Source organism: Nelumbo nucifera, chromosome 4 (assembly GCF_055504915.1).
Source record: "Nelumbo nucifera cultivar China Antique chromosome 4, China Antique-T2T, whole genome shotgun sequence".
Classification (NCBI taxonomy): domain Eukaryota; kingdom Viridiplantae; phylum Streptophyta; class Magnoliopsida; order Proteales; family Nelumbonaceae; genus Nelumbo; species Nelumbo nucifera.
Window position 1 is genome coordinate 89,045,361 of NC_142652.1, and position 23,795 is coordinate 89,069,155.

The 23,795-nt window shown below is 38.0% G+C and overlaps 1 protein-coding gene across 11 annotated transcripts in view; it reads left to right on the top strand.

The window, feature by feature from the left end:
- LOC104612310 (mitochondrial Rho GTPase 1-like) overlaps nt 1-22,201 on the top strand; it is a 37,604-nt gene extending 15,403 nt beyond the window's left edge. For 2 of the 11 annotated variants that reach the window (XM_088903879.1, XM_088903878.1), the window contains exons 9-13: nt 8,546-8,627; nt 16,912-17,033; nt 18,448-18,598; nt 19,153-19,339; nt 20,726-22,201. In XM_088903879.1, the coding sequence (XP_088760005.1) occupies nt 8,546-8,627; nt 16,912-17,033; nt 18,448-18,598; nt 19,153-19,339; nt 20,726-20,799 (616 nt within the window). In that variant the 3' untranslated portion in view covers nt 20,800-22,201. The remainder of the gene's footprint in view (nt 1-8,545; nt 8,628-16,911; nt 17,034-18,447; nt 18,599-19,152; nt 19,340-20,725) is intronic. The other 9 variants (XR_016085697.1, XR_016085698.1, XR_016085694.1 and 6 more) reach the window with 9 other exon arrangements.
- Nucleotides 22,202-23,795: the final 1,594 nt, after the last annotated feature.

The window sequence follows — 23,795 nt, forward strand, 5'->3', positions numbered from 1 at the left end:
CCTCCCCTAACCATCTTATTGTATTTGCAGAGTCTCCTTTTATAGTTAGAACAGACCAGCCCTTTTCTTTAGCAATTTGAAGACCTGTGAGTACAGCCATGATTTCTGCTTTTGAAGAATCAGCAACCCCGATTAGACCTCTAAAAGCCCACTTAATGCTTCATCCCTTCCTCTAAAAACTCCACCAATCCCCACAGCTCCAGGGTTGCCCAAGGCACTGCCATCGAAATTTAGAGTGAGCTCTGATTCTAATTCAAATGGCAAAGAAACAGGCACTCCCTGTTCCTCTGTTAGTGCAACACAGGTTGATCCTGAGGAGAATTCTCCCAGCAAACTCCCTCGGAACCTAGGCAGAATTGGTGACATTTCAGGTTTTGGTGTTTCTAGTATATTTTGTCTTGATTCTTGTATTCCCCGAATTTTTGATACTAATCTGCCCCCTTCCCCAGTTGTTTTTTTTTGTCTCAGCCTGCAAGTGAAGTTGGCACTCATCCAAAAGCTGCCTATCCTAGCGACACTTCCAAAAGCTGCCTGTCCTAGTGATTCAATTGAAGTAACAGAGGCTTTAGAGGATGTAGAGGCTCCGAATGATATTGTGGATGAAGGGGAAAGGATTTGGGGATTAATCTTGCAGACCTTTAGACTCTTGGTAGAGGTGGAATTAGGGGAGAATTTTGAAAAGGAACAGGAGGGTGACACTATAGTTCCTAGTTCCTAGGTAAGGGGGAGGGAGGGAGAAAGGGTAAAAACGGGCGAAAGAACAACAAAGAGGAGAAGTAGGAACAGAAGTCAAAAAAAGAAAACAGCGGAAGAACAAGATAAATCTAAGAAAAAGCTTGAAGGAGGGACACCTAAAAGGAGGAAGAAGTTGAATCAAGTGGAGGAATTGAGATGTGAAGTGGACTATGATAACGGGTGTTATGGGAGAAAAGGAAGCTAGTCAGGTTAGCAAAAGATGGTGTCTAGGGTTGCTCATAAGTTGTTTCTTAATGAAGATTATTAGTTGGAATGTATGGGGATTGGGGAGTTCCAGGAAGAGAAGAGTGATAAGGGAAATGCTCATAAAAGAAAAGCTAGATGTTGTGTTGATTCAGGAATCATATGAAGGGATGGGAGATCCATCCTATGGACGCCCGAATCTTGCGGAACAGGCTGGGTGAATTTCAAAAATTTCTCCCATCTCTACTGGGAATCGAATTCCCTATTTTAGAAAAATCATATTTTTCAAGGATCTATCTTGAACCAAGAATCGAACCAAATCTGAACGGAAAGCTGTAGGAGAGGGTTATACCTGATACGGAGAAATATTATCTCCCAACGATGGTGTTCACGCCCAAGGAAGGATCCAAAGATTACTCTACTGAAGATGGCGTAGTGCAGGATGGAACAAAATCAATAGTGTTCTTCCCAAGAACCTAATCCTTCGCAAGAATTAGCAGGATGACACGTGAGCACTGTTTCTTATCAGTCCCTTCACAAGAAATTGATATGAAGATCCAATCTTGATTTCTCCCACTGAACTGGAGATCGAACTAGCAGGTGTGGCGGCGGCAGGAAGGAGGCGACAAGAGAGAATTTTTGCAGGTGTGCTGAATTCTCTCTTCTGTGATTTCAGCTCTGAAGACAGGTTGTGATGTTGTGTCTTAAGGCTGCCACCCCCTCCTCCTTTTATAGACTTAAAGGGATAAGCTCCTAATCCCATTAGGAGTTGCTGATCCAAATCATATTTGGATCAGAAGTCCCTCTAAGTGATAAGGGTAAAACCTTATCTTATCTGCAGATTAGATAAGCCTTTTTCCTAATCCCATTAGGAAAAGTCAGCCAACCTAATCTCAGAATTCGCCCCCCTCTTTTAACTGATCGAATAAGCCCAGTTCGAAATGGGCTTTAGGCCCATTAAGGACATGTGCTCACTTAGCCTTCCAAACTGCTGCCCAGTTGGGCTTCGTTGTATGGCGTGGGACCCAAACTTTGATCTACACATCAGCCACATGGGTTCAGCCCAGCCTTTGTTACAAGGCCTGGCCGAATACACTGTTATGGACAGTGCACCCCTTGAAGCCCATCACATGGGCTCCTAATGGGCCCAACACTTACCCTAAGTGGTCCCTGGGCCAAGCCACCTTGTAACACCCAGGGACTGTGGGCAGATGCAAGATTAGCCCATCAGGTATTACCCTCAATGGTCTTACACTTAACCTCTCGGCCCATAATGATCAAACACTGCCCGACAAGAGAGGACCTCTCCCTTGGTTGCAAGGAACAATTCTTCACTCTTTGCTCACATGGATTCCGGGAATTAAAACCTTTTGCAAACGTTTTAGAAACCGTAACATATATCAGTATATCAGCATATAAATATATTTTGCAAAACAAAATTTCAACGATTGAAATCGGCTGCCAGCAGTCTTGGTTTCCATCAGAGAGAGTGCATCCCCGATCATTACCTTTGTCCGACAAAGGGGCTGATCTTGTCACTATGATCACCCACTCAGATGAATTCTCGGACTGTCCCAACATACCCAGGTTTTGACCCCCGCTAAGGATCTCACTGATTGGCATATCAAAGACAGCCCAATCCGACACCTAGTGCAGTATCATAATCGAGTTTAGGGGTTAGGTGTAACTTTTCAGTTTTGCCCATCAATCTCCAAGGTCCAGGGCAATACTGGAAATCTGGTCCGGTTCAAAGATTCAATTAATCCTACATTGCATGTGCCTTGGGTCTCACCCTAGCGGCAGAGACAGGCCACCCCAACATTTGGCAGCACACCAGTGTCAGCCTTGGTAGGATAAATCTCCCCAGACTTATCCAAAGACTGTGAACATTCTAAACTAACATGAGTCTCATAAGTGTCCAGTTTAAGGGTATTACACAGAAACACACCACAGGAACATGAATCAAATATGTACTTTATTCATTTACAATAATTTCATAATGTACATCATTCTAATTGGAGCTAAGGGCATACAACTGTCTAACTCCATAACTATCAAAGGTGGATGGGAGATGATGAGAAGTATTTGGTCAGCTAGAGGATTGAGTTGGGCTTTTGCACAGTCTTGGGGGGCCTCAGAGGGTATTTTGACAATTTGGAAAACTGAGGATTTGGACTCTACAAAAGAATTAATTGGTAACTATACGATTATAGTGAAATTCAAAAGAAGAGTTGATGGACTGGAATGGGCTTTAACAAATGTTTATGGGCTAATTTTGTCATTGAAACAAATAACCCAACCATAGGATCACCTCAAGTATGAGGAAGTTCAACTATTTTGTGGATTCTTTTGAATTAAGGGAGTTGTTGTTGGTGAAAGCTGATTTTACTTGGTTTAATTTTTAGGAAGAACCACTTTGTTGTAAACTAGACAGATTTTTATTCTCTTCAAATTGGGAGGAAGTATGGGGTGGTTTGGTGATGGGGGCACTACCTAGACCTATGTCGGATCATTGTCCAGTTAGACTATCTCAAGAAAGACTAGGAGGAGGACCTTGCCTTTTCATATTTGAAAACATGTGGCTGTTACATCCAGACTTTCAAAAGAAAGTGAAAGAATGATGGTAAGAGGATCAGATGGTGTTTAGATGGAAGGGATATAGATTTTATAAGAAGTTACAAAAGCTAAAAGCCAACATCGAAGCTTGGAACAAAGAAGAGTTTGATAGAATTGAAGACAAAAAGGAGGCTATTATTAGATGGATTCAAGAACTTGATGCTACTAAGGTAGAGAGAGGATTGGGGCTTGAAGAAAGGGAAGAGAGATGGAAGTTGAAACAAGATTTGGAGGAAATTCTTAGAAAAGAAGAGATAAGCTGGAGACAAAAATCAAGATACAAGTGGTTGAAGGAAGGAGATGGTAATACAAGATTTTTCCATAGTTTGGCAAGTGGAAGAAAGAGGAAGAACATAGTAGAAAGTTTGGAATGGAATGAGGCACTGTTGACAAGAGAGGAAGAGATTGCAAAAGCTTTTGTGGAGCATTTTAAATCCATTTATGACAGCCCTAGTAGAGTAAGAGAGACTCTAACCGACTTTGAGTGGCATGTTGGCGAAAGGGAATTGTTGGAGCCCCTGGAAAGACCGTTTGAGGTTCAAGAAATAAAGGAAGTAGTTTTCTCTATGGAAAGATCAAAAGCTCCGTGCCCGGATGGATTCACTATGGCTTTTTATCAAGACTTTTGGGATATCTAAGGTGATTATCTAGTGGAGGTTTTCTTGGAATTCCTTGAAAGAGGAAAAATAAACGTGGGTGCAAATGCTACATTCATAGTTTTGATCCCTAAGAAGGTGCCTGTAGTTCAGCCTGAGAACTTTTGACCTATTAGTCTGATTGGGAGTTTGTATAAAGATCATTTCTAAAGTTCTTGCACTAAGACTCAAGAAAGTCCTCCCTTCCTTAATCTCACCGAATCAAGGGGCCTTTGTGAAGGGGAGACAAATTATCGATCAGATTTTAATAGTCAATGGATGTGTGGATTACAAAAAAAGAAAAGGAGAAAATGGTCTGATCTGTAAATTGACCTAGAAAAGGCTTATGATTTGGTGGATTGGGATTTCTTGTTAGAAGTGTTGATGAATAGAGGCTTTGGGGAGAGATGGTGCAAGTGGATGAAGGGTTGTATTACCTCATGTCACTTCTCAATCTTAGTGAATGGAGTAGCTAGGGACTTCTTTCCTGCAAAGAGGGGCCTTAGACAAGGAGACCCTTTGTCACCTGTCCTCTTCACCTTAGTATGGATGTCCTAAGTGTATTGATTTCTAGGGTTGATTCAAGAAATCTACTAAAAGGTTGGAGAATTGGGAGGCAACAAATGATTGTCATTCACCTACAATTTGCGGATGATATCATTCTCTTTTGTGAAGGGGAAATTGAGGAGATGCATAATTGGAGATTGGTGGTGATGCATTTTGAGGGAGTCTCCAATATGAAAATCAATTGGAACAAGACTTGTGTAGCGGGGGTGAATTTACGGGAAGATGAGGTGCATTTGGTGCTAGGGCTTTATGGTGCGAGGTAAATGGTTGGCCTCTAGTATATTTAGGTCTGCCCCTGGGGGCAAATCCTAGAGCAAAAAGCTTTTGGTACCCATTTTTGGAAAGATTCACTAAGAAGCTAGCAGGGTGGAAGAGAAATTATATCTCACTAGGGGGTAGAATCACTTTAATCAAGTCCACTCTGGCCAACCTTCCGGTGTATTTTTGTCTACCTTCAAACTTCCTGCCAAGGTTGCCAATAAGTTAGAAAAGCTCGTGAGAGACTTTTTATTGGAAACCGGGTGACTCAAAAAAGTACCATTTAGTGAAGTGAGAAATAGTTTCTTGGAAAATGGAATCGGGGGGTCTAGGCATTGGCAATATCAAATTAAGAAATGTTGCTTTATTAGGAAAATGGTTGTGGATATTTCCTTTGGAGCAGGACAGTTTGTGGCACTTGGTGGTGGAAAGTATTCACGGGATGGCAGCCAATGGATGGGATGTTGGCGTCGACCCTAGGGCTTCTCATTTCTCCCCTTAGAAAGCAATTATTTGGAGTCTTGCCTTCCTTTCAGCCTTTCATCAGATTTGATGTGTGCTCAGGTAATAAAATTCTATTTTAGTAGGACCTTTGGCTTGGAAACACCCCCCTTAAGGATTGGTTCCCGGTAATATATTTTCTTTCCCTAAATAAATTCAAAACCATCTCCTCACTTCATGTGTTTGAGGGGACTTGTTATTTGGCTTTGAGAAGAGGGTTGAAGAATTCGGAATTGGCTTCTACAGATGAGTTGTTCACTGTGTTGAGTTCAGTTTTTCTAGATCTTTCTTGCTCAGACAGTAGAGTTTGGAAAGAGTCTTCTTCTATTGCATCTGTCTCCTTTCCTGCTAAAGAAGTTTGGCATTCTCCTGTGCCGCCAAAGGTTAGGGCTTTTTTGCTAGGAAGTGGATCTTCAAAAGACCAATACTATGGATGTACTTCAAAGAAAAAGACCAGACTGGTGCCTTTTCCCACATGTCTATTACCTTTGCTTAAGAAATGGTGAGACGGCGATGACTCATCTTTTGATTTCTTGTCGTTTTACTTCTTATTTGTGGGATTGGTTCTATTCTTTGCTTGGTTGCAGATGGAATCCCCCCTCAGGTGTTTCAACCTTTTTGACTCTAGTTTCTTCCGACAACCAAGGAAAAGAGGCAGGGTAATGTAGAGAATAACAAGAGCAGCCATCCTTTGGTCAATTTGGGAAGAAATAAACAATAGGATCTTCCTAGGGCAAGAGAAATCCAAGGAAGCACTTGTTGAGGTTGTCACCATCAAGGTTATGCATTGGCTGAAAGTACATCATCTCTTCAAGGACTTCTCCTTAGCTGACTTAATAAGAAGTTGGAGTGCTATAGCTGTATCCTCTTCTTCCTCCCCTGTGGTACAAGAAAGTTGGATACCACCGCCTCAGCTTAGGGTGAAGCTACTAAACTTTGATGGAAGCTCCTTGGGTAATCTAGGTCAGTCGGAAGTTGGGGGTGTGTTCAGAAATGAGGAAGGAAAAGGCTTGGCCCTTTACCCGGGCCCGATTGGGGTGGGAGATTCATTAAGGGCAGAAGTAGTGGCCTTACGTCAAGGTTTGAGACTGGCGAAACAATGGGGAATGGCAACAATTAGAAGTGGAAGGAGACTCCAAGCTGGTAATAGGGTGGATGCAATCTGGAAACTTGGGAGTTTGGTCTCTTAGACAGCCTCTAAGAGAGATTATTAGCCTAGTAAGGGAGATTGGGGTGCACTTTAAATGGGTAAGAAGGTCAGCAAATGGAATGGCTGACACTTTAGCTAAGCAAGGAGTTACTAGGGAGGCTTTGTTTTGGGCTTGTTTGTAAGTTTTTGTTTTTTTCCATCCATTTTGTTGGTGGTAAGTCTGTAATCCTTTCAATTCTCTAATGAAAGTTACTGTTTCCTATAAAAAAACTTATAGGAATAGTATTTGATCTGCAAGAAGGTCTAGGTGAAGAGAAAAGGATTTCCCCCAAATTTCTTTGCATATCATAAGTAGTTATGCTAATGATTGTACCATGACCATCCACCAGCCATACAAATTTTCCTCTTTTAATTTTGTCACCATTGAATTACTGTTACTTACACCGTCTTTCTTATTAACAACGTAACATTTATTATGTATTCTCTATGTTACAAGCAGCTGATTGCAAAATTCCAATTTGCAAAGAACCCCTCCATAACAAGACCATCCTTATCTCTAAGCACCCCTTCAATACCAGATTGCAAATGAGCTAAGAGTGGAGAATTTGATGATTCAAAGTGAATCTTAGGCGGTGGTGGGATGATTGGAGGATCTCAGTCTATCTCTTGGTGCTACAGGGATGAAAACAAGAAATTCAAGTGGTTAAACAAGAAACATGAATTTTAGTTTACAATGGGTGGGAAGATCAGCTAATACTATGGCTGATTACTTAGCCAAGCAAGGGGAAAATAGGGATCAGCTATACTGGGCTCAGTTGTGATTTGTATTTCCAGTTTTTTTATTTTCCTGTTTGGAAGAGCTCACAGCTCACACCTTTCCAAGGGCTGCTTGTAATGGTTGATTCTCTTGATTTTAATAAAATTGTCTTTCATGTATAAAAAACAACTGATTACAAAAATAAATAAATAAATTTAAGCAAAAAAATGTTCCCACATGTTTTCCTGCCAAAAAAAGAAAAATTAACAATCCTTATGGATGCGCACCTTCAGCAATGTTCTAACAAATTGAAGCTTTTTAAAATTTTCATGCGATGAGTTTATTCTGCTCCATGCTCTGGCAGTCTGGTCCCACAATGTGACCTGGTTGTATTGTGATGTCAAACTCTAGAATGGGTGTTATACTTTGACATCTATGATCTATTTTTGTATTCGGAAAAAAGCGTTTCATTATGAAATCAGAAAGGACAGTGAAATTATATAGATAGATAGTTCTAACATTTTGACGAGAGTGTTTAAACCTCTTCTTGTACAAAAAAATGCATATATGTATCTAGACATCTAGGTGGGTGCATTGCAGACATGCATTTTGTGTTGAATCTATGATTGTTCCTTTATGTTTCTATGTCTGCCAATAATTTCTTCAGAATTATTTTCCTGCATTAGTTCATTTTGGATATTGTACTGTTTCATTGTCACCTTATTTTTTTGGAATAGGAAGATTTTGTTTTGACAAATAGAATAAGAAGAATTTTATCAATTGCTTGGGTTGATTTTGGTTTGTAGAAGCATTCTGTCACTCTGATCACCTCAAAATCTAGGATCTTTCTGGGTGTTTTATTTGATATTGTGTGTATTCCTACGTATAGGTTTAAGCCTAGATTCTGAGTTTTCAATATCAACTGTTGTCCCAAGTTGATAGTACTCATGCTTGAGATGCATATATGTTTGTTAGTATACCATCAATTTAATCTAAGTAGCTATATGATTTTCATGTAATTGGTTGAAACCACTCTGTCAAAACTCTTTTAAACTAGAGTTTTCCTCTGGTATGTTTTTTTATTTATTATATTGTTTTTTTTTTTCAAAATTTGAAATTCAGTCCTTGGAATGAAGCTCCATATAAGGATGCTGCAGGGAAGACCGCACTAGATGGGTTATCATTTGATGGATTTCTGTCCCAGGTGCATATCTCCATACAATTTCTTTTCTTTTCTTTTTTTATTTCATCTGGTTACAATTTAGATCAAAATTTCCACCTTCTTTCTATTATGTTTGTTGTAAATTAATGTTGGTAAGCATTGTTTCAGAAATTTTGGCACCATTGATGCTTGCTTTCTTTCCCTGCATGTAGGATTGATGAGAACTGTGCAACTAATTCACATGGGTGTTTTGTTTTCATGTGGTCATTTTATGAAGGGAAAAGTAATTTACAGCTTGATCATAGCAACAGTACCCTTTCTGATTTTCTGCATATCCAAGGAAGACACACTTCTTTGCCGCTTCGAACGGTGAGGACCAAGAATATGTGCAAAACACACACACCCAAACACTTTGACAGAAATATCGAACATCTCCCCCTCAAGAAAAAAGGAGCTTGAATGGGGTGCTGAATCCAAGTATAAGGCAGGGCACCCTATTAATCAAAAATACTGGTATGGGAACTGCATCACCCCAAAACCGAACTAGAATTGTGGATGTGATCATCATGCTTCTTGCAATCTCAACAATGTGTCTGTTCTTCCTTTCTTCCACACTATTCTACTGTGGACTATAGGGACAACTGCTCTGATGGACAACACCATATTCTAACAGATATGAAACAAGGTGTTTTTCAAAATATTCCCTGGCATTGTCTAATCTGAACACCTTTATTCGTGTTCCAAATTGTGTTAACACCATCTGATGAAATTGCCTTATCAAGGATGGTGCCTCATCTCGGGATCTCATCAAGTAAATACAAGAATATCGAGAGAAATCATCCACAAATGAGAGAAAATATTGATAACCACTCATAGAAGGAACATGATAGGGTCCCCACACATCAGAATGAATAATATCAAACGGAGATGAACATCTTTTATTACTGGCTTTAAAGGAATGTCTATAATGCTTTCCAAGTTGACAACCTTAACACTCCAGACTTGACAAACTAACAGACTAAAATTGCTTTGGAACAAAAGGCTCAAAGAAGAAAAAGGCAAAAGACCTAAGCGATTAATGCAAAGCATAATCTAACTCACAGACCCTGACTCTCTACCCCTGCTGACATGATGGCTTATGAGGAGGAAGCACATCCATGAGGTAGATTCCATTCACTTCATGACCACTCCCAATCGTCCTCTTTGAATCCAGATTCTGCAAGATACAATGACCAGGAGGAAAAATTACTGAACAGTTCAAGTTCTTAATCAAACTACTAACAGATAACAGATTAGTACTAAATTTGGGAACATGAAGTATAGAGGGAAGGTAAATGTAGTCACTAATCTTGATAGACCCCTTCCCAACAATGGGAACATGAGATCCATCAGCTGTGGGTCATGTGCTCTGAGGCTCCAGAATCTATAATCCAAGGAGGTCCCTCCTTACCTGAAGTAGAAACATAATTTGCAGTGGCATGTGAACTACCTGTGTGTGCAAAGGAAGTAGAGTGTGCTCCACCAGAACCACCTATACCTGGCTGTCCACCTGTTGCTGAACTAGAACTGGCTGTATCTCGCTAGTTCAGAAACTGCCCATACCTTCCAACCTTGGCCCTTACTGCAGCAGCTGCAACAGACTCCAGAGTAGTAGTTGTAGGAGGGGTCGAAATATCACCAGTGACTGCCATGTGAGCATTTCCCTTCTTATTTTTGAGTCTATTCGGCACAAGATGGGGATGAAACTTTCAACAAGTATGCTGCAGCAGACTACAGAGTAGTTGTAGTAGGAGGGGCCGGAATATCGCCAGTGACTACCATGTGAGCATTTTCCTTCTTATTTTTGAGTCTATTCAGCACAAGACGGGGATGAAACTTCCTATCAAGTATTTCTTGTGTGTTTAGGCTTCTTACAGTAGTCATAGATCAAATCCTTTTTGTCTTCCTTCTTGATTTCATTGTCATTCCAGTCTCCACCTTGTTTAGGTCTCATAGTGCTAACCATGGCTGATTGATCAAATGCAGAATCCTTCATCATCACATTTCTCCTACTCTCTTCCCCTGACACAAAGGCATATGCCTGGGAGAGAGTAACACTGTCCCTGGAAAGAATGTGTTGTCTTGCAATATCATATTCGGGATTAAGGCTAGCAAGAAATCTGAACACCCTATACTTCTCTAGGAGCTTCTATTAGGCAGTTGCGTCCTTAGTGGTTTCCCAAACAATTGTCTCCAAATGGTCAATCTCCTGCCACAGGGTTTTAAGGGCTGAAAAGTAACAACAATAGGTCTATCTCCCTGCCTTGTAGCAATAATCTGATTTCTCAACTGATAAGTCCTATCAACATTCTCCCTCTGTGAATAGGTTTCTGCAACCCCATCCCATATTTCCTTGGCTGTATTTGCCCACAAAAAGTTTTTACTTATATGGAGCAACATGGAATTACACAGCCAAGTCATCACCATATAATTCTCCTGTACCCACCGAGAGCTGTTAGTTTTGGGTTTCACTTCTTCACCAGTGATATATCCTAACTTCCCATGAGCACCAATGGCCATCTTTGTAGATTGTGACCATTCTAAGTAATTCGAACCATCCAACTTAACTGGAGTAATGGTCCCAACCCTGAAAAGGTCTCTAGCATCTCCTCCCGCTGGTCCTATTTCACTCCCGGGCTTGTTTTCAACTCTGTTACCTTCCATACATCTCAAAAATGGGATAAAAGATTACTGTAATATGCAAGAATATCAAATAAATCACTTTTGGTACCAATGGTACCCTTCTGGTGCCCTAGATGGTCTGCCCACAAACAGGAGAAGAGAGAGAAGAGGCAGCCGCTCTCTCTAGAGACCTCCAAATCAGGCAGGACTTGAATCGCCCTCTATAGAAAACTCCAAGGAACCCTAAAAAATTAGGGCGCCACTTCCTAGGTCAAAACTAAAGAGTCCAACAGAAACAAGACTCTCCCCCTTTCTCCAGTTTTCCCTGATTTTCATGGGAAACGCTAGATTAGCTACAAGGCAAAACAGATCCACCAAAAAATCCAAACACTTGGTTTACCTGAGATCTTTGATCAGCCTCTTAAATCACCATGCAGTTGGCCGATCTAGGGCTGTATGAGAAAATAGCTGAAGGAACCTTCGGCCTGCTCTGATACCAAGTAGAAATCACTGTTTGGAAATCTAGATGAATACTTTGTGAAAAAAAAGAAGAAGAAGAAGATGAGTTTCAGCAATAGAGAAGAAAAGAGAAGAAAGAAAGAGTAGGATGTCAACCAGAATTGAATTAGTTATGGCCACCAACACCTCATTATATTTTATACTTAAAAGAATAAGAGATTACAAGAATGCCCTTAGTAGGGTGGCTTCTAAAGTAGCTAAATAGTCACAACTTAGAAAAATAAGCTAATGGGCCTAAAGCCCAACAACTTCCTAACTTAACAACTTAAACATATAAGAGTTAAATAATTGGGCCCAATAACTAGAAATCGGCCCAACTCAACACTAAGCACTCCACAATAGGTTCCAACTCCCTACCTTCCAAATTTAATCCCACCACACAATTCTTCTCAAAATTAATCTTCAGGTTAGAGGCATTCCCGAAAAGGGCTAAAAGACTCTTCAGATGCCTCACTCTTGTCAGGTCACTCCCCTCACAAAAGATTATTGTATCATCCACAAACTGGAGATGGGTGACTGGGACTTGATCTCTTCCCATTCTCCACCCCTTTATTGACCCAGTCTTATCTGCCTCCGATAAAAGTCGACTCAAGACATCAACAACTAGTGTGAACAAGAAAGGGCAAAGTGGGTCACCTTGTCTTAGGCCCCTGCAAGCCGGGAAGAAGTCATTTACTACTCCATTTACCAAAATTGAGTAATGACAAGAAGTAAGGCAACCAATAATCCAATTACACTCCAACAAGAAACTCCAGTCCATTAAATCATAAGCCTTCTCCAAGTCTAGCTTGCAGACAAAGTCTTGATTGCCTGATTTTCTCATCTCTTCTACACATTCATTTGTTATTAGAATTTGATCAATTATTTGTTGGCCTTGCACAAAGGCGCCTTGAGCTTTAACTGATATGGGAGGGGAGGACCTTTTTATTCCTCAAAGACAATACTTTAGCTAAAATCTTGTAGATGCTAGTCACCAGGATAATTGGTCTAAAGTCTTTAGGGTGTGTAGCCTCTTTCTTCTTTGGAATTAGAACAAGAAAAGTAGCGTCAACTCCAGGGCTAGTGACACAGTTATCCTCGAATTCGTTAAAAAGCTCAAGCAAATCTTTTTTCACAATAATCCAACAATCTTGATAAAAAACCATAGTAAAGCCATTTGGCACTGGTGACTTAGATCTATCCATTGAAAACACCACATTCTTAATTTCCTCCTCAAAATTCCTTTCCAACTATCTCTTATTCATTTTAGAAAGTCCTGGCCAATCCAACCCTTCCAACTCCTCTCTACTTCCTAGTGGTCTACTGGCCTCCTTAGGATGGATTTAAAGTGATCTACAAAACATCTAGCTATCTAATCATGAGATTCAACTTCCACACCATCCACTTCTAGCTTACCATGTTTTTTCTCCTCCCGTTAGCCACTTCATGGAAAAATTTAGTGTTCCCATCACCTTCGTTGATTCATTTGACCCTGGATTTTTGCCTCCAAGAGATTTCTTCCCGCAATAGGACCTCTTCTAGTTCCTGCTTTAATCTTTTTCTTGACCCCCTTTCTTGTTCATTCTGTGATTTAAAAGGCCCGCCTGAGGCGCGCCTAGCCACACAAACAAGGCACATTTTAGGGTAGGTGCCTCACCTAGGTCCTAGGCGCAGCCCTTTCATAAGGCGCATGCTTGGTGCACCTAGGTGTGCACTTGGTGTGTCTTGCGCCTTAGCCCAAGCGTGTGCCTTTTGAAAATTTGATGCTTTTTTGCTTTTTGTGTGTCTAGCGGCTGGGCTGGGGGCTCAGCCCTCGGACCCCCATGCCACGCCCCTCGAGGCAAGCCCAAACAAATCCACATTAGGTCTTAAATCCTTAGTTCTCACACAAAAAATAATGATTTTATAGTTTTACTTGCTTTTTAAGAAGATATTTTATTAGGATGAATGAATGAACAACACTCCCAAATAGGGGGTGTTGGGCTTGCCTCGAGGGGTGTGTCGTCCATTCATTAGCTACTTGAAGTAATATGTTTTACATCACATTAGCTACTTGAAGTAATGCAATTTAGAAAAAAAAGAGATTGTGGGTTTTATATGCTTGAAAAGGACTGCATCCTAACAAGAGCAATATATTGGCTGAAAACCTTGGAGATATTTGATTATTTTTCTTTTGATGACTTGTGGAGGAATTGGTTAGTAATAGCTAATACTTCTACAAAGAAGAATAAATGTTTATCAGAATGGGATTCGCCGTCAGAAGGTGTCATCAAGTTAAGTTTTGATGGAAGTAGCCGAGGTAACCCTGGGCCGTCAGGTATAGAGGGTGTCCTGATGAATAAGGACAGCAACATCATCTCCTTGTTTTCAGGACCGGTGGGAGTGCAGGTCTCTACGAAGGCAGAAATACAAGCTGCAGTACAAGGAATTCAGATCGCTAACCAGCTTGGGGTGGAGCATCTCCTAGTTGAAGGGGACTCTCAGGTGGTAACAAGGTGGCTTCTAAACCCGGATGCTACCATTTGGGGCTACAAAGACCTCATCAAAAAGTAAAGTGGTTAACTAGGAATATTAGTTTTGAGGTAAAATGGGTAAGTAGGTCAGCTAATACTATGACTGATTCTCTGGCTAAATAGGGGGTTTCTAGGGAGGTCCTTTTTTGTGCTACTTTGTAAGTTGTTATGATATATTGGAAAGTTGTACTTAACTAACCTGGAGAGGTTGCATCTCGTGCTTCTCCTTGGGACATTGTACTATTCTCCTTTGCTGATTCATAAATTTCGAAAAAATGTTCTATATATTTGATTTTATTTTTAAATTCTCATTTGAATATGCTTTACATGTTATATTTATGTATTTTAATTTTAGATAATAGGTTTTTTAAAACATTTATTTTAAAATTTAAGTTTATATTTTTATTAAGATTTTGTTTAATAATATTTTGATTTTTTAGCTTCTTTTTATTTTTTATGCCTTGCTTAAAAAGGCGCGCGCTTCACCTTGCGCTTTTAAAACACTAGTCCATTCAAGGTATTTTGATATTCCTTTAAATCTAGTTCCTGCTCTCTTCTTTTACCATTGAGCTGTTTAAACCATTCAAAACCCCTCTTTTGGCACCATCCATAGTCCCTTGAGCATAGGTCTTTGTAGGTGCCAGTCTAGTTTCTTCAGCCACACGTCTTTCATTTGCCATATTTCCATAAACTTTCGAATAGCCCAAGGCTTGTTTATCCATTTTGTGTTATCTCTGTCCAACCACTGATTCTCTAATCCCAAATTTCCATGTAACATCTGTGTTTCCACCCTCTCATCTTCTTCCTTTCTCCCCTCCTTCCACAATGCCACTTCAATGGAGGAAGCCAACCACACTGAGATAAATAATTCATCTACATAGAAAGTCACCTTCCTGGGGATCTTTTCTGGTTTAAGTCCACTCAAGAGAAGTGCTCCTTATCAAAGGTCCCCCCAAAATTCCCCATCAAGACGAGCTCCACATAAGACTGCAAAGGAGGCTGCAACCTCATGGGTCCAAAGATGGAAAGACAGCCCAATTACCCTAACTACCATCCCATCTTCAACTGTAAAAATTTTAGAGTTTGAGGATGGAATCCACTTGAAAACTCGGAGTTGTACTTTCTACCACATTGTTAAGAGGGTCGAGCACTGCTTTAATGCTATTAAAGGGGGTTAGTATGAAAGTGTTTCTAAGTTTTAACTTAAACTGCACAAGATTAGCAACTTCCTTCCAATAGGAGACTGGTCTCTTGGCTTCAACAACTACATGCTTTCCCAATAATCTTTCCTCCTGATAATAGTGACAGTGGGGTTGGTTGTTCTGTGCGCCATGGATGGGATGTCCTGTATAAGGCCCAGAAAATCAGAGGGGTGTCTGCTGCTTCGATTTCTTTAACCTCCTGATTTCCTATCTTCCAGTGGTTAAGAATAGCATTCAACTCTGCTGCTACCCTTTGCCATCCTTGACTCTTTTTACCTTCAGGAAAGCACACCATTTGTTTCGTCCCTTTGGCAAAAAACTCAGAAAGGGCAATGAAGGATCCTCTTGTATTTCTCTTGCACTCCAGTACATACCTTCTTGCTGTCAAAGTGAGATTTTCTTTCCGGCTTGGTCTCTTTTCCTTTACTGCAGCCTCAACCATAAAGTCCTTGAGCCATTCCACCATCTCTGAACCTTCTATCAAAACTGCTGCCAACTTCATTTCCCTTACCTTCAAACTGAGGCTCCCCTTGACTCTCATCTCCTCAAGCAGAAAGTCCTTAGCCTCCACTTTCAGAGATTTTCTCCAACTTGAGAATGTCACAAAGTTTACTTCTCCACCTTCGTTGCCTGCTCCACTCACAGCCCTCATTCAAGGCTTGAAAGTTGATTAGTCCATTGCTAAATACAGTATTATACATTTTATCATTATTTTTTCACAATCTGATAAACTTAACATTTACCATTTAAAAAAAGTATTTCCTATTTTCTTGCCAAAAGAAAAAGATATTTGGGCTCTGATATATTAAGTCTTTAACAGTATTTTTCATATTTCAAAGAAAAAAATGATTTGTTTTTCCCCTGCAATGCTGAAATTTCACCCCTTTGCTGTGTTGGTTATAGGGATCAAATAAATGGAACTTTGGTTCTTAAAATCATTGGCTCAGTTTTCTTTTTTTCTTTCTTTTTTTATATTGGAAATTTATTTTTTGCTGAGTAATGGCAACATGTTTGGTGCCATACCATTTTGAAGATTTGAATTTTTGATTGGTTTTACTGGTTTTGGAGAGCCGGACTGATGCTTTTTTGATGGAAAGAACTATTTATGTAACATTCAAAACATGGAAAGAACTATTTATGGTTGAAGCTGTCATTGCATTCATAAGTTTTTTTTTTTTTTTAAATCCATAGTCCATGATTATGCAGGATATGGAAAGTTGGTTTTGTTTTTTTCATTTTCATTTCTGTATGCAAATTAAGTGTTTCCACCTTTTTTTCTCTTTTTTGGCTTGTTATATGTTACTAAAATCATGTGTTTTCCATTAATGAAACATTTCCTGTTATCTATCTCATATATATATATATATATATATATATATATATATATATATATATATATATATATATATATATTACAGAAGTCATTTGGCTAACATGGTGGATATGTTCCAGCCTTTGAAGGGAGTAAAAAAAACCTTGGTATTGCGGGAGATTCCAGAAGATGAAGTAAAAGGTTTGCTGTCTAAAAAGGAGTCGTTGGCAGCTTGTGACATAGCATTATTTGTCCATGATAGGTGACTCTTATCTGGTCTGGTTATTGGATTTATTTGTTCTTTACTGCTGACTGTAATATGTGACCCATGTTCCAACTATATGGAGTCATCTGCATGAATCCTGTTTCACTATTCTGTTCTGTTTTATGCCAAATGCAGTATTAAATTATGAGAATAATCTTTTTTGGGAGGAAAAGGTTAGGTGTAATTGTATTGCTGAGAAAAATGAAGAATCAATTATTTTACTAATAAATAATGTGGAATTTAATGTACTGTTTTCTTAAAGGGCAAATTGATGAGACTCGGTGTTTGATTACTACACTTTTCAGACATATGAAGTCTGAAAATTTTGCTTTTCAGATGCCCGTGGCATTTGGGTTCGGGTCCAATTAGAGGACCTGGTTTCATGTCTTACCAAAATCATCAGACACATTTCAGATGTGATAAAATGACTTTATAGCCCTCATTATTGTCATCTATTTAACAACAACAACAACAATAATAATAATAGTAGTAGTAGTAGAATAGTAATAATAATTTATTTAATATTGTTTACTACTACTACTATTATTTTTAGTAGTAGTAGTAAACAATATGTTTACTACTAATAATAATAATAATAATTATTATTATTATTAGTGATGATAATAATAATAATTTATTTAATATTGTTTACTACTTTTAATAAATCAATATTTTTATTAATATTTAGTAAATATTATTTCTCTATTTAAATAAATAATAATATTTAGTATTAATACTTATATAGTAATAAGAATATTTCATAATATGTTTATTAGTAATAATTTAAATATTTTTTATTTATTATTAGTTAATAATAAATAAATATTATTTAGTCAAATAATAAATAATTATTTATTTCAAAAAATATAATATTTGTTTGTTAATAGAATACTATTTTTATTTAGTATTCTTTTTATTATTTATAATATTATCAACCAGTCGATTTCTAAGGGTAAAATAGTAAACTTCACAATTTCAGATTTTGGAGAATTGCTCCAACTCAAATGATCTTATCTTTTGAGAACCTCTGAAAATCTGAAAATCATTTCTACTTTTCAGTTTTCAGACCTGAACAATATCTTTTTAACTTTTCAGATTTATCAAACGCCACCTCAATAATAATTACTAAATTGAGTGGGTAAAGCAAGCTAATTATATGTATGTGTATGTGTGTGTGCCACCCATTTTTGCATGCATGCATCCTTCTTCTGACTTGACAAGACACTTGAGAGTTGAGACATTTGCACCAATGATGTATTTCTCAATAGTGTAATTGGACTTAGTTTCGATGACAAACTTTATTTTGCTTCCTTTATTTTAATTTCCCTTAGTGATAACGGTTTCTTTTCCTATAATCACATTTTCCTCTTATTTTGTTAGTAATAACCTACAATGTTGTCTGCAATTTTAGTTCTGATGAAGCTTCTTGGAGGAGAGCTAAAGAATTACTTGTGGATGTTGCTAGCCATGGAGAGGATAGTGGCTTTGAAGTGCCTTGCCTTAGTGTTGTAGCTAAAGACGACCTTGATCCATATCCAACAGCTATAGAAGATATTATAAGGGTATTTAATTTGTCATGGATGTCTTTGTTCTTCCGAATGATGAGAAAATGAGATCCCCTATTCAGCATGCTTACATTTTGACTATGTATTGTTCTTTGCAAAAAAAAAATTCATGTTTTCCCATGGTTATTCTTTTATCATCCATATGATAAAAGGTTATCAGGTTTGTTAAGAACCCTGATTTTCAAGATCTTAGCATTATAGAACAAATAATAGTTACACCAGCTTGTTGGCATACATTCATGCAGGTGTTGCGGGTGGTCATATGGATAGATTACTGATTTTTGGATTTTTTTCATTTAATTATTTTTCTATCCCCTTTGTTTCCCAGCCTCTGATGCCTTGTCATTTGCTTTTGGTTTTACCTTTGCTTTTGCATCTTTTTTGGTTCTCTTCGTTTTGAACTGACTATTAAGTCTCTGTAGCTATAATATTTACCTTTGCTTATTAAATCGTTATTGCCTGAAACCGCATTGCTATGACAATTAGTTTTGGAAGATATAGTTACCTAGAATTTCTAATAATTATCTTTGATTATGATTCTGTTATTATAGGTTAGCCAAGACTTGGGAATAGAAACGCCCATCCCAGTTAGCATGAAGTTATTAGATTTTAATAGTATATTCCACGATATTATTAGTGTGGCAGAGCACCCACATTTGAGTATTCCAGAGACTGAAGCTGGCAGAAACCGCAAGCACTATCATCAGCTTGTTAATCGCTCTCTCATGTTTGTCTCAGGTTTGTTGGTTTATGGTTTAAAGAAAAAAAAAATCTTGTGATTGGGTTCTTCTCAGTTGGATACCTTAGAATGTATCCTCCAATAAGATTTGGATTGTTTTCGGGTTTTATAAAGATAGTTTCATTTCCACATTTTTCTAATTTTCTGAAGAGCTTCTGCAATGTTTCATACACCTTGCCATAATTTTTCCCTCTTTATCATCTTGGTGCTTTTTGGAAGGGTAGATTATTTGTTTGGATTTGTAGTATTTTGTAACTTTTTTAGTATTATATATATATATACATATATATAAAGAGAGAGAGAGAGAGAGAGAGAGATTTTGCAGTAATGCTTTTGTGCAATGAACTTGAGTGTACCCAATATCGGAAGCTTTAGGCTCTTTGAAGCCTTGTTATTAACAGAAGAAAAGAGAGCTTATTCTTTGTTATTTCTTACTAAAGCTCCATCTAGAACTCCCTTACTGGACCCCCCATCCCACAAAATAATTTGAGTTTTTATGATGACGGGTGGCATCTTATCGCTTAGTCTCCTAAGCAAGGATTTTTTTTTTATGTAAAAAACATAGATCCTAGGGTAGTTCCCTAGGTACCATAACCATATTTCCTTAATAGTTATTCATAAATTTTCATATGAAAAGTATAAAGATCATGTTAAAGTATGAAAAATCAACATATTCATGAGAAGAAAAAGAAGGAAAAGAAAATTCAAAAAATATTGGGGCTGAACCCTTATTTTTGTTATAGGAAAAGAAGAAAAGAAAAGAAAAAGAAGTACAGCATTTAGCAATGTTTGTGTTGATTAAACCCTAACAAATAAGAAAATAATAAAAAGACATTAGTATATAAATTATTTGTAGCATGTTGGCTGGGACCAACATTGGGTAATGGCCTTATTTGTAGCATTCTGCTGCTGCAATCTCTTCAAGGTCCTTGCTTCCGCAGGGTGGTGGCTGGGGAGTTAAACCAAGGAATACCATAGTGACACTGACACCCAAATACCAGATTATATATTTTTCAATTTTAATATTCCACTTTTGAGCCATAACCATTTGAAACACATACTATAACCCCCATTATGTTTACCGTTTACGTTTATTTTGACCCATTTTATGTACTAGGTTCTTGGGTCCAAGTTGTTTTATGTACTAGGTTCATTATAAGTTCCCTATAATGGAACTTATTATCAGATATTTAGATGTTATCCCATTGGTTTTCCCATTAATCTCGTGGCCTTCACATGGTTTCTTCAATGGGATTATTTATATTTGGCTAGCATGATCAATTTAAGTTAGATAGTGGCAGTTGCCTTAACATGTTTGTCAACTTTGTTTTATTCGGCATTTGTTCCGTCTCTTTTCCTGACAGTTTTCTGTTCCATGAAAACAGTTGGGGCTGCAGTTGCTATTGTTGGACTGGCTGCCTATCGTGTTTATGCTGCAAGGAGAAACGCCTCCAATTAAGAATTGAGCCTGTGGGCTGCTTGCTTCCGTTGCACAAGGCTGCTTTGAGGGGTGAGGCTTACTCGTTGAGGCTATTATTTAGCGATTTAATAAAAAAAAACATATTTTTGATGCATTTTTTTTAGTTAAAAATGGAAGAAGTGCTTCAACAATTATGAGCTAAAAAAATGAAAAAACAATTGGATATATCAAGTGAATTTTCTTATTATAATAATTTTATTTTTAATGGATTTATTTTCTTCTTACTGATTTTTTTGCATAGACCAAATTAACTAATTTATTTTCTTTCTTCTAAACTATTAAATGACCACACTTATAAGATGGATGATTCTTCATATGTTTCCTTTTCTCCAAATTGGTCATTTGAATTATTTAAGAACCTTGCATTTTTAAACATGAAATGTAAAGTGATTATAATTGTTAGTTGGTTTATTATTATTTTGTTTAATGCTTAATTGAAGAAACTTATTGCTTATAAATTTTTATTTTATTATTCTAATTTAGCCAAGATGTTGCCCATTTCATCTCTTGTTGTTCAAGCAATTTAGGTTCCCATCCACGAGAATCAATGACCTTCTTTATGGTTTTTCTGCACACAAGGTCATTGATTCTCCTCCCTTAACGGTGAAGATAAGCACCAATTGAATGATAAAGGTTCATATCAATGGCAACGGCAATTTTCAATCCGTGCAAGCTGCTATCAATTTTGTTCCGGAAGGGAACTCCCAGTGGATCATCATCCATGTTCGGAAAGGAGAGTACAGGTATTTTTTCGACTACCATACTTGATCGATCAAACGGTAATTTTCATAGCTAGGCCGGAAGGGCGTCCATCGTTTGTTATCAAAGCTCCACCGACAACGTCAAGTCTGCCACTCTCTGGGTGGAGGCCCCCCACTTCATTGCCTCCAGCATCAACTTCAAGGTTGAAGACCTCTCTCTCTCTCAGCAGTTTTCTTCCTCTCCCCTCTCTCACCGATCTCTTTCTCCTTTTTCTCTCTCCCGCATGAAACCTACCATTGTTGTTGCTGCTGCTATGACAGACGATTTCTTCGTCGGCATGTTGTATCATTGTTTTGGCTCAAGTGGTCACCACCATTACAGCTATAGGAAATCTTCATTGAAATGAGAGAGAGCAGTTTAAATTATGTGGGCTTCGTGCAGAAACCAATTGCAGGGATGCCAACAGAGCTGCCCGTCTGTAATCAAGTGGGAACAATAACGGAGTTTACACCACTCCAATCTAACATCATATATCGAATTTCTAAAATCGTACAAGCTACGGGCGAATTCACTTTTTTAATAGAAAATCCAAAATTTTCTTTAATGTGTGATGTACACTTGATATGTAATATTTATAATGTTATTTGATGCAAAAACAATTGACTATTAGTGTATGCAAGGACAATATCTGATTGATTCAAACAATACACCAAGTATTCAAGTCTACAAATATAGAAAGCAAAGATCTAAGTATTCAAGTCTACAAATATAGAAAGCGAAGATCTTAGTCATGGTGCCTTCATGGACACGTCTCCACGGACAAGCTTTTGGTTAGGATGAATAACTTGGGTTTGAATTTTGAAATGATATGAAGTCAGATCAATGTTAAGAGAACCAGACCGGGCATTGAACCGAAGAAGGGAGAGGTTCATGAGTCATAAGTTCGACCAAAGTCGAACCTTGATGACATGACATATACATATATATACTATGGATCATATAAATACTATATAATGTATTTTGCAATTTTTAATATGCTTAAATAATGGTAGATAGACGGTAAGTTACTTAATTTTTAAAACAGTGACTAGGGTTCAAACCTTTTAATTTACATTTTGGTCTGGCAATTTTAACCCCAACCCACTTGGCCCACTCATTTGAATAGTGGGTCAGGAAACAATGTAAAATACATTGTGTTTCAGCTTGATATTGTCATTGTTTCAAGGTATTATGATAAAAAAAATCAATTATCGAAGTGGAAACAATGTAAAATATTCATTTTACATAAAAAAATGATTTTTTTTACATTGGCACAATCTAATATGAATTTTTGCAGTTTCTGATTTTTTTCAAAATATTTTTTGAAATTTTATCATTTTCTTGTTTTCCTACATTTCTTTTACTTTTTTGCTATAATATATAGATTTTTTATTATTCTATCATTTTATGTATTTTTCAGTTTCTGTTTTCATCCAAATTTTATATTTTTCTGAGTTTTGTCTTTTCCAATTTACTTGTATTTTTTTTCTGCAATTTCTGATGTTTTTCTTTTTGTGTGTGTGTGTTTTTGCAATTTCTGGTTCACAGCCACATCCCACGCTGTATTGGGAATATCTCTCCATGAATATCCCGATGTGCAGCCAAGACAGACTGTGAGGTGAGTGTGAGGCGTGCTGTGAGGAGCAGATCCGAACTCTTTAAAAAGTGGATGATTTGTCAGCCATGAAAACACCATCTCCATATTCCTGTTGAGCACCTCTTCTTCTGATTTATGCCTCCCTTCAAAAATCCTATTATTTCTTTCACCCCACACTGCCGAGAAAACAGCAACGGGGAGGATACCCCAAGCTACTTCACATCGGCCGGGAAGCATAAATTAACTCCAAAAAGCTCTAGAAGTCTAGTCCAAACCCTAAGTGAAGTCACATAATATTCTCTACACTTCCATTATGTGCATTCCAGATCTGCCCCTTCTATTTCTCTTCTAGCTAAGTTCTTAGTTAGAATCTTATCCAGCACTACAGATCAAACAAAGCTAACTTCGATGGTACATGCCTGATCTAGATCCTGTTACTCGGAAAGTGAGAGGTATCCCTTGATAGGAAGTTAAAAACTGACTTCACTGAGAAGGAGCCGAAATTCTCTTACAACCATTTCCTTTTGTCCTCCCTTGTTCCCGGAATCTTGGCAACATACAAAATCTGCAGCAAGTTGACCAAAGACCCTCCTCCCAGCCATTCAAATTTCTCCTGAACAGAGAGTTCCAGGTAATA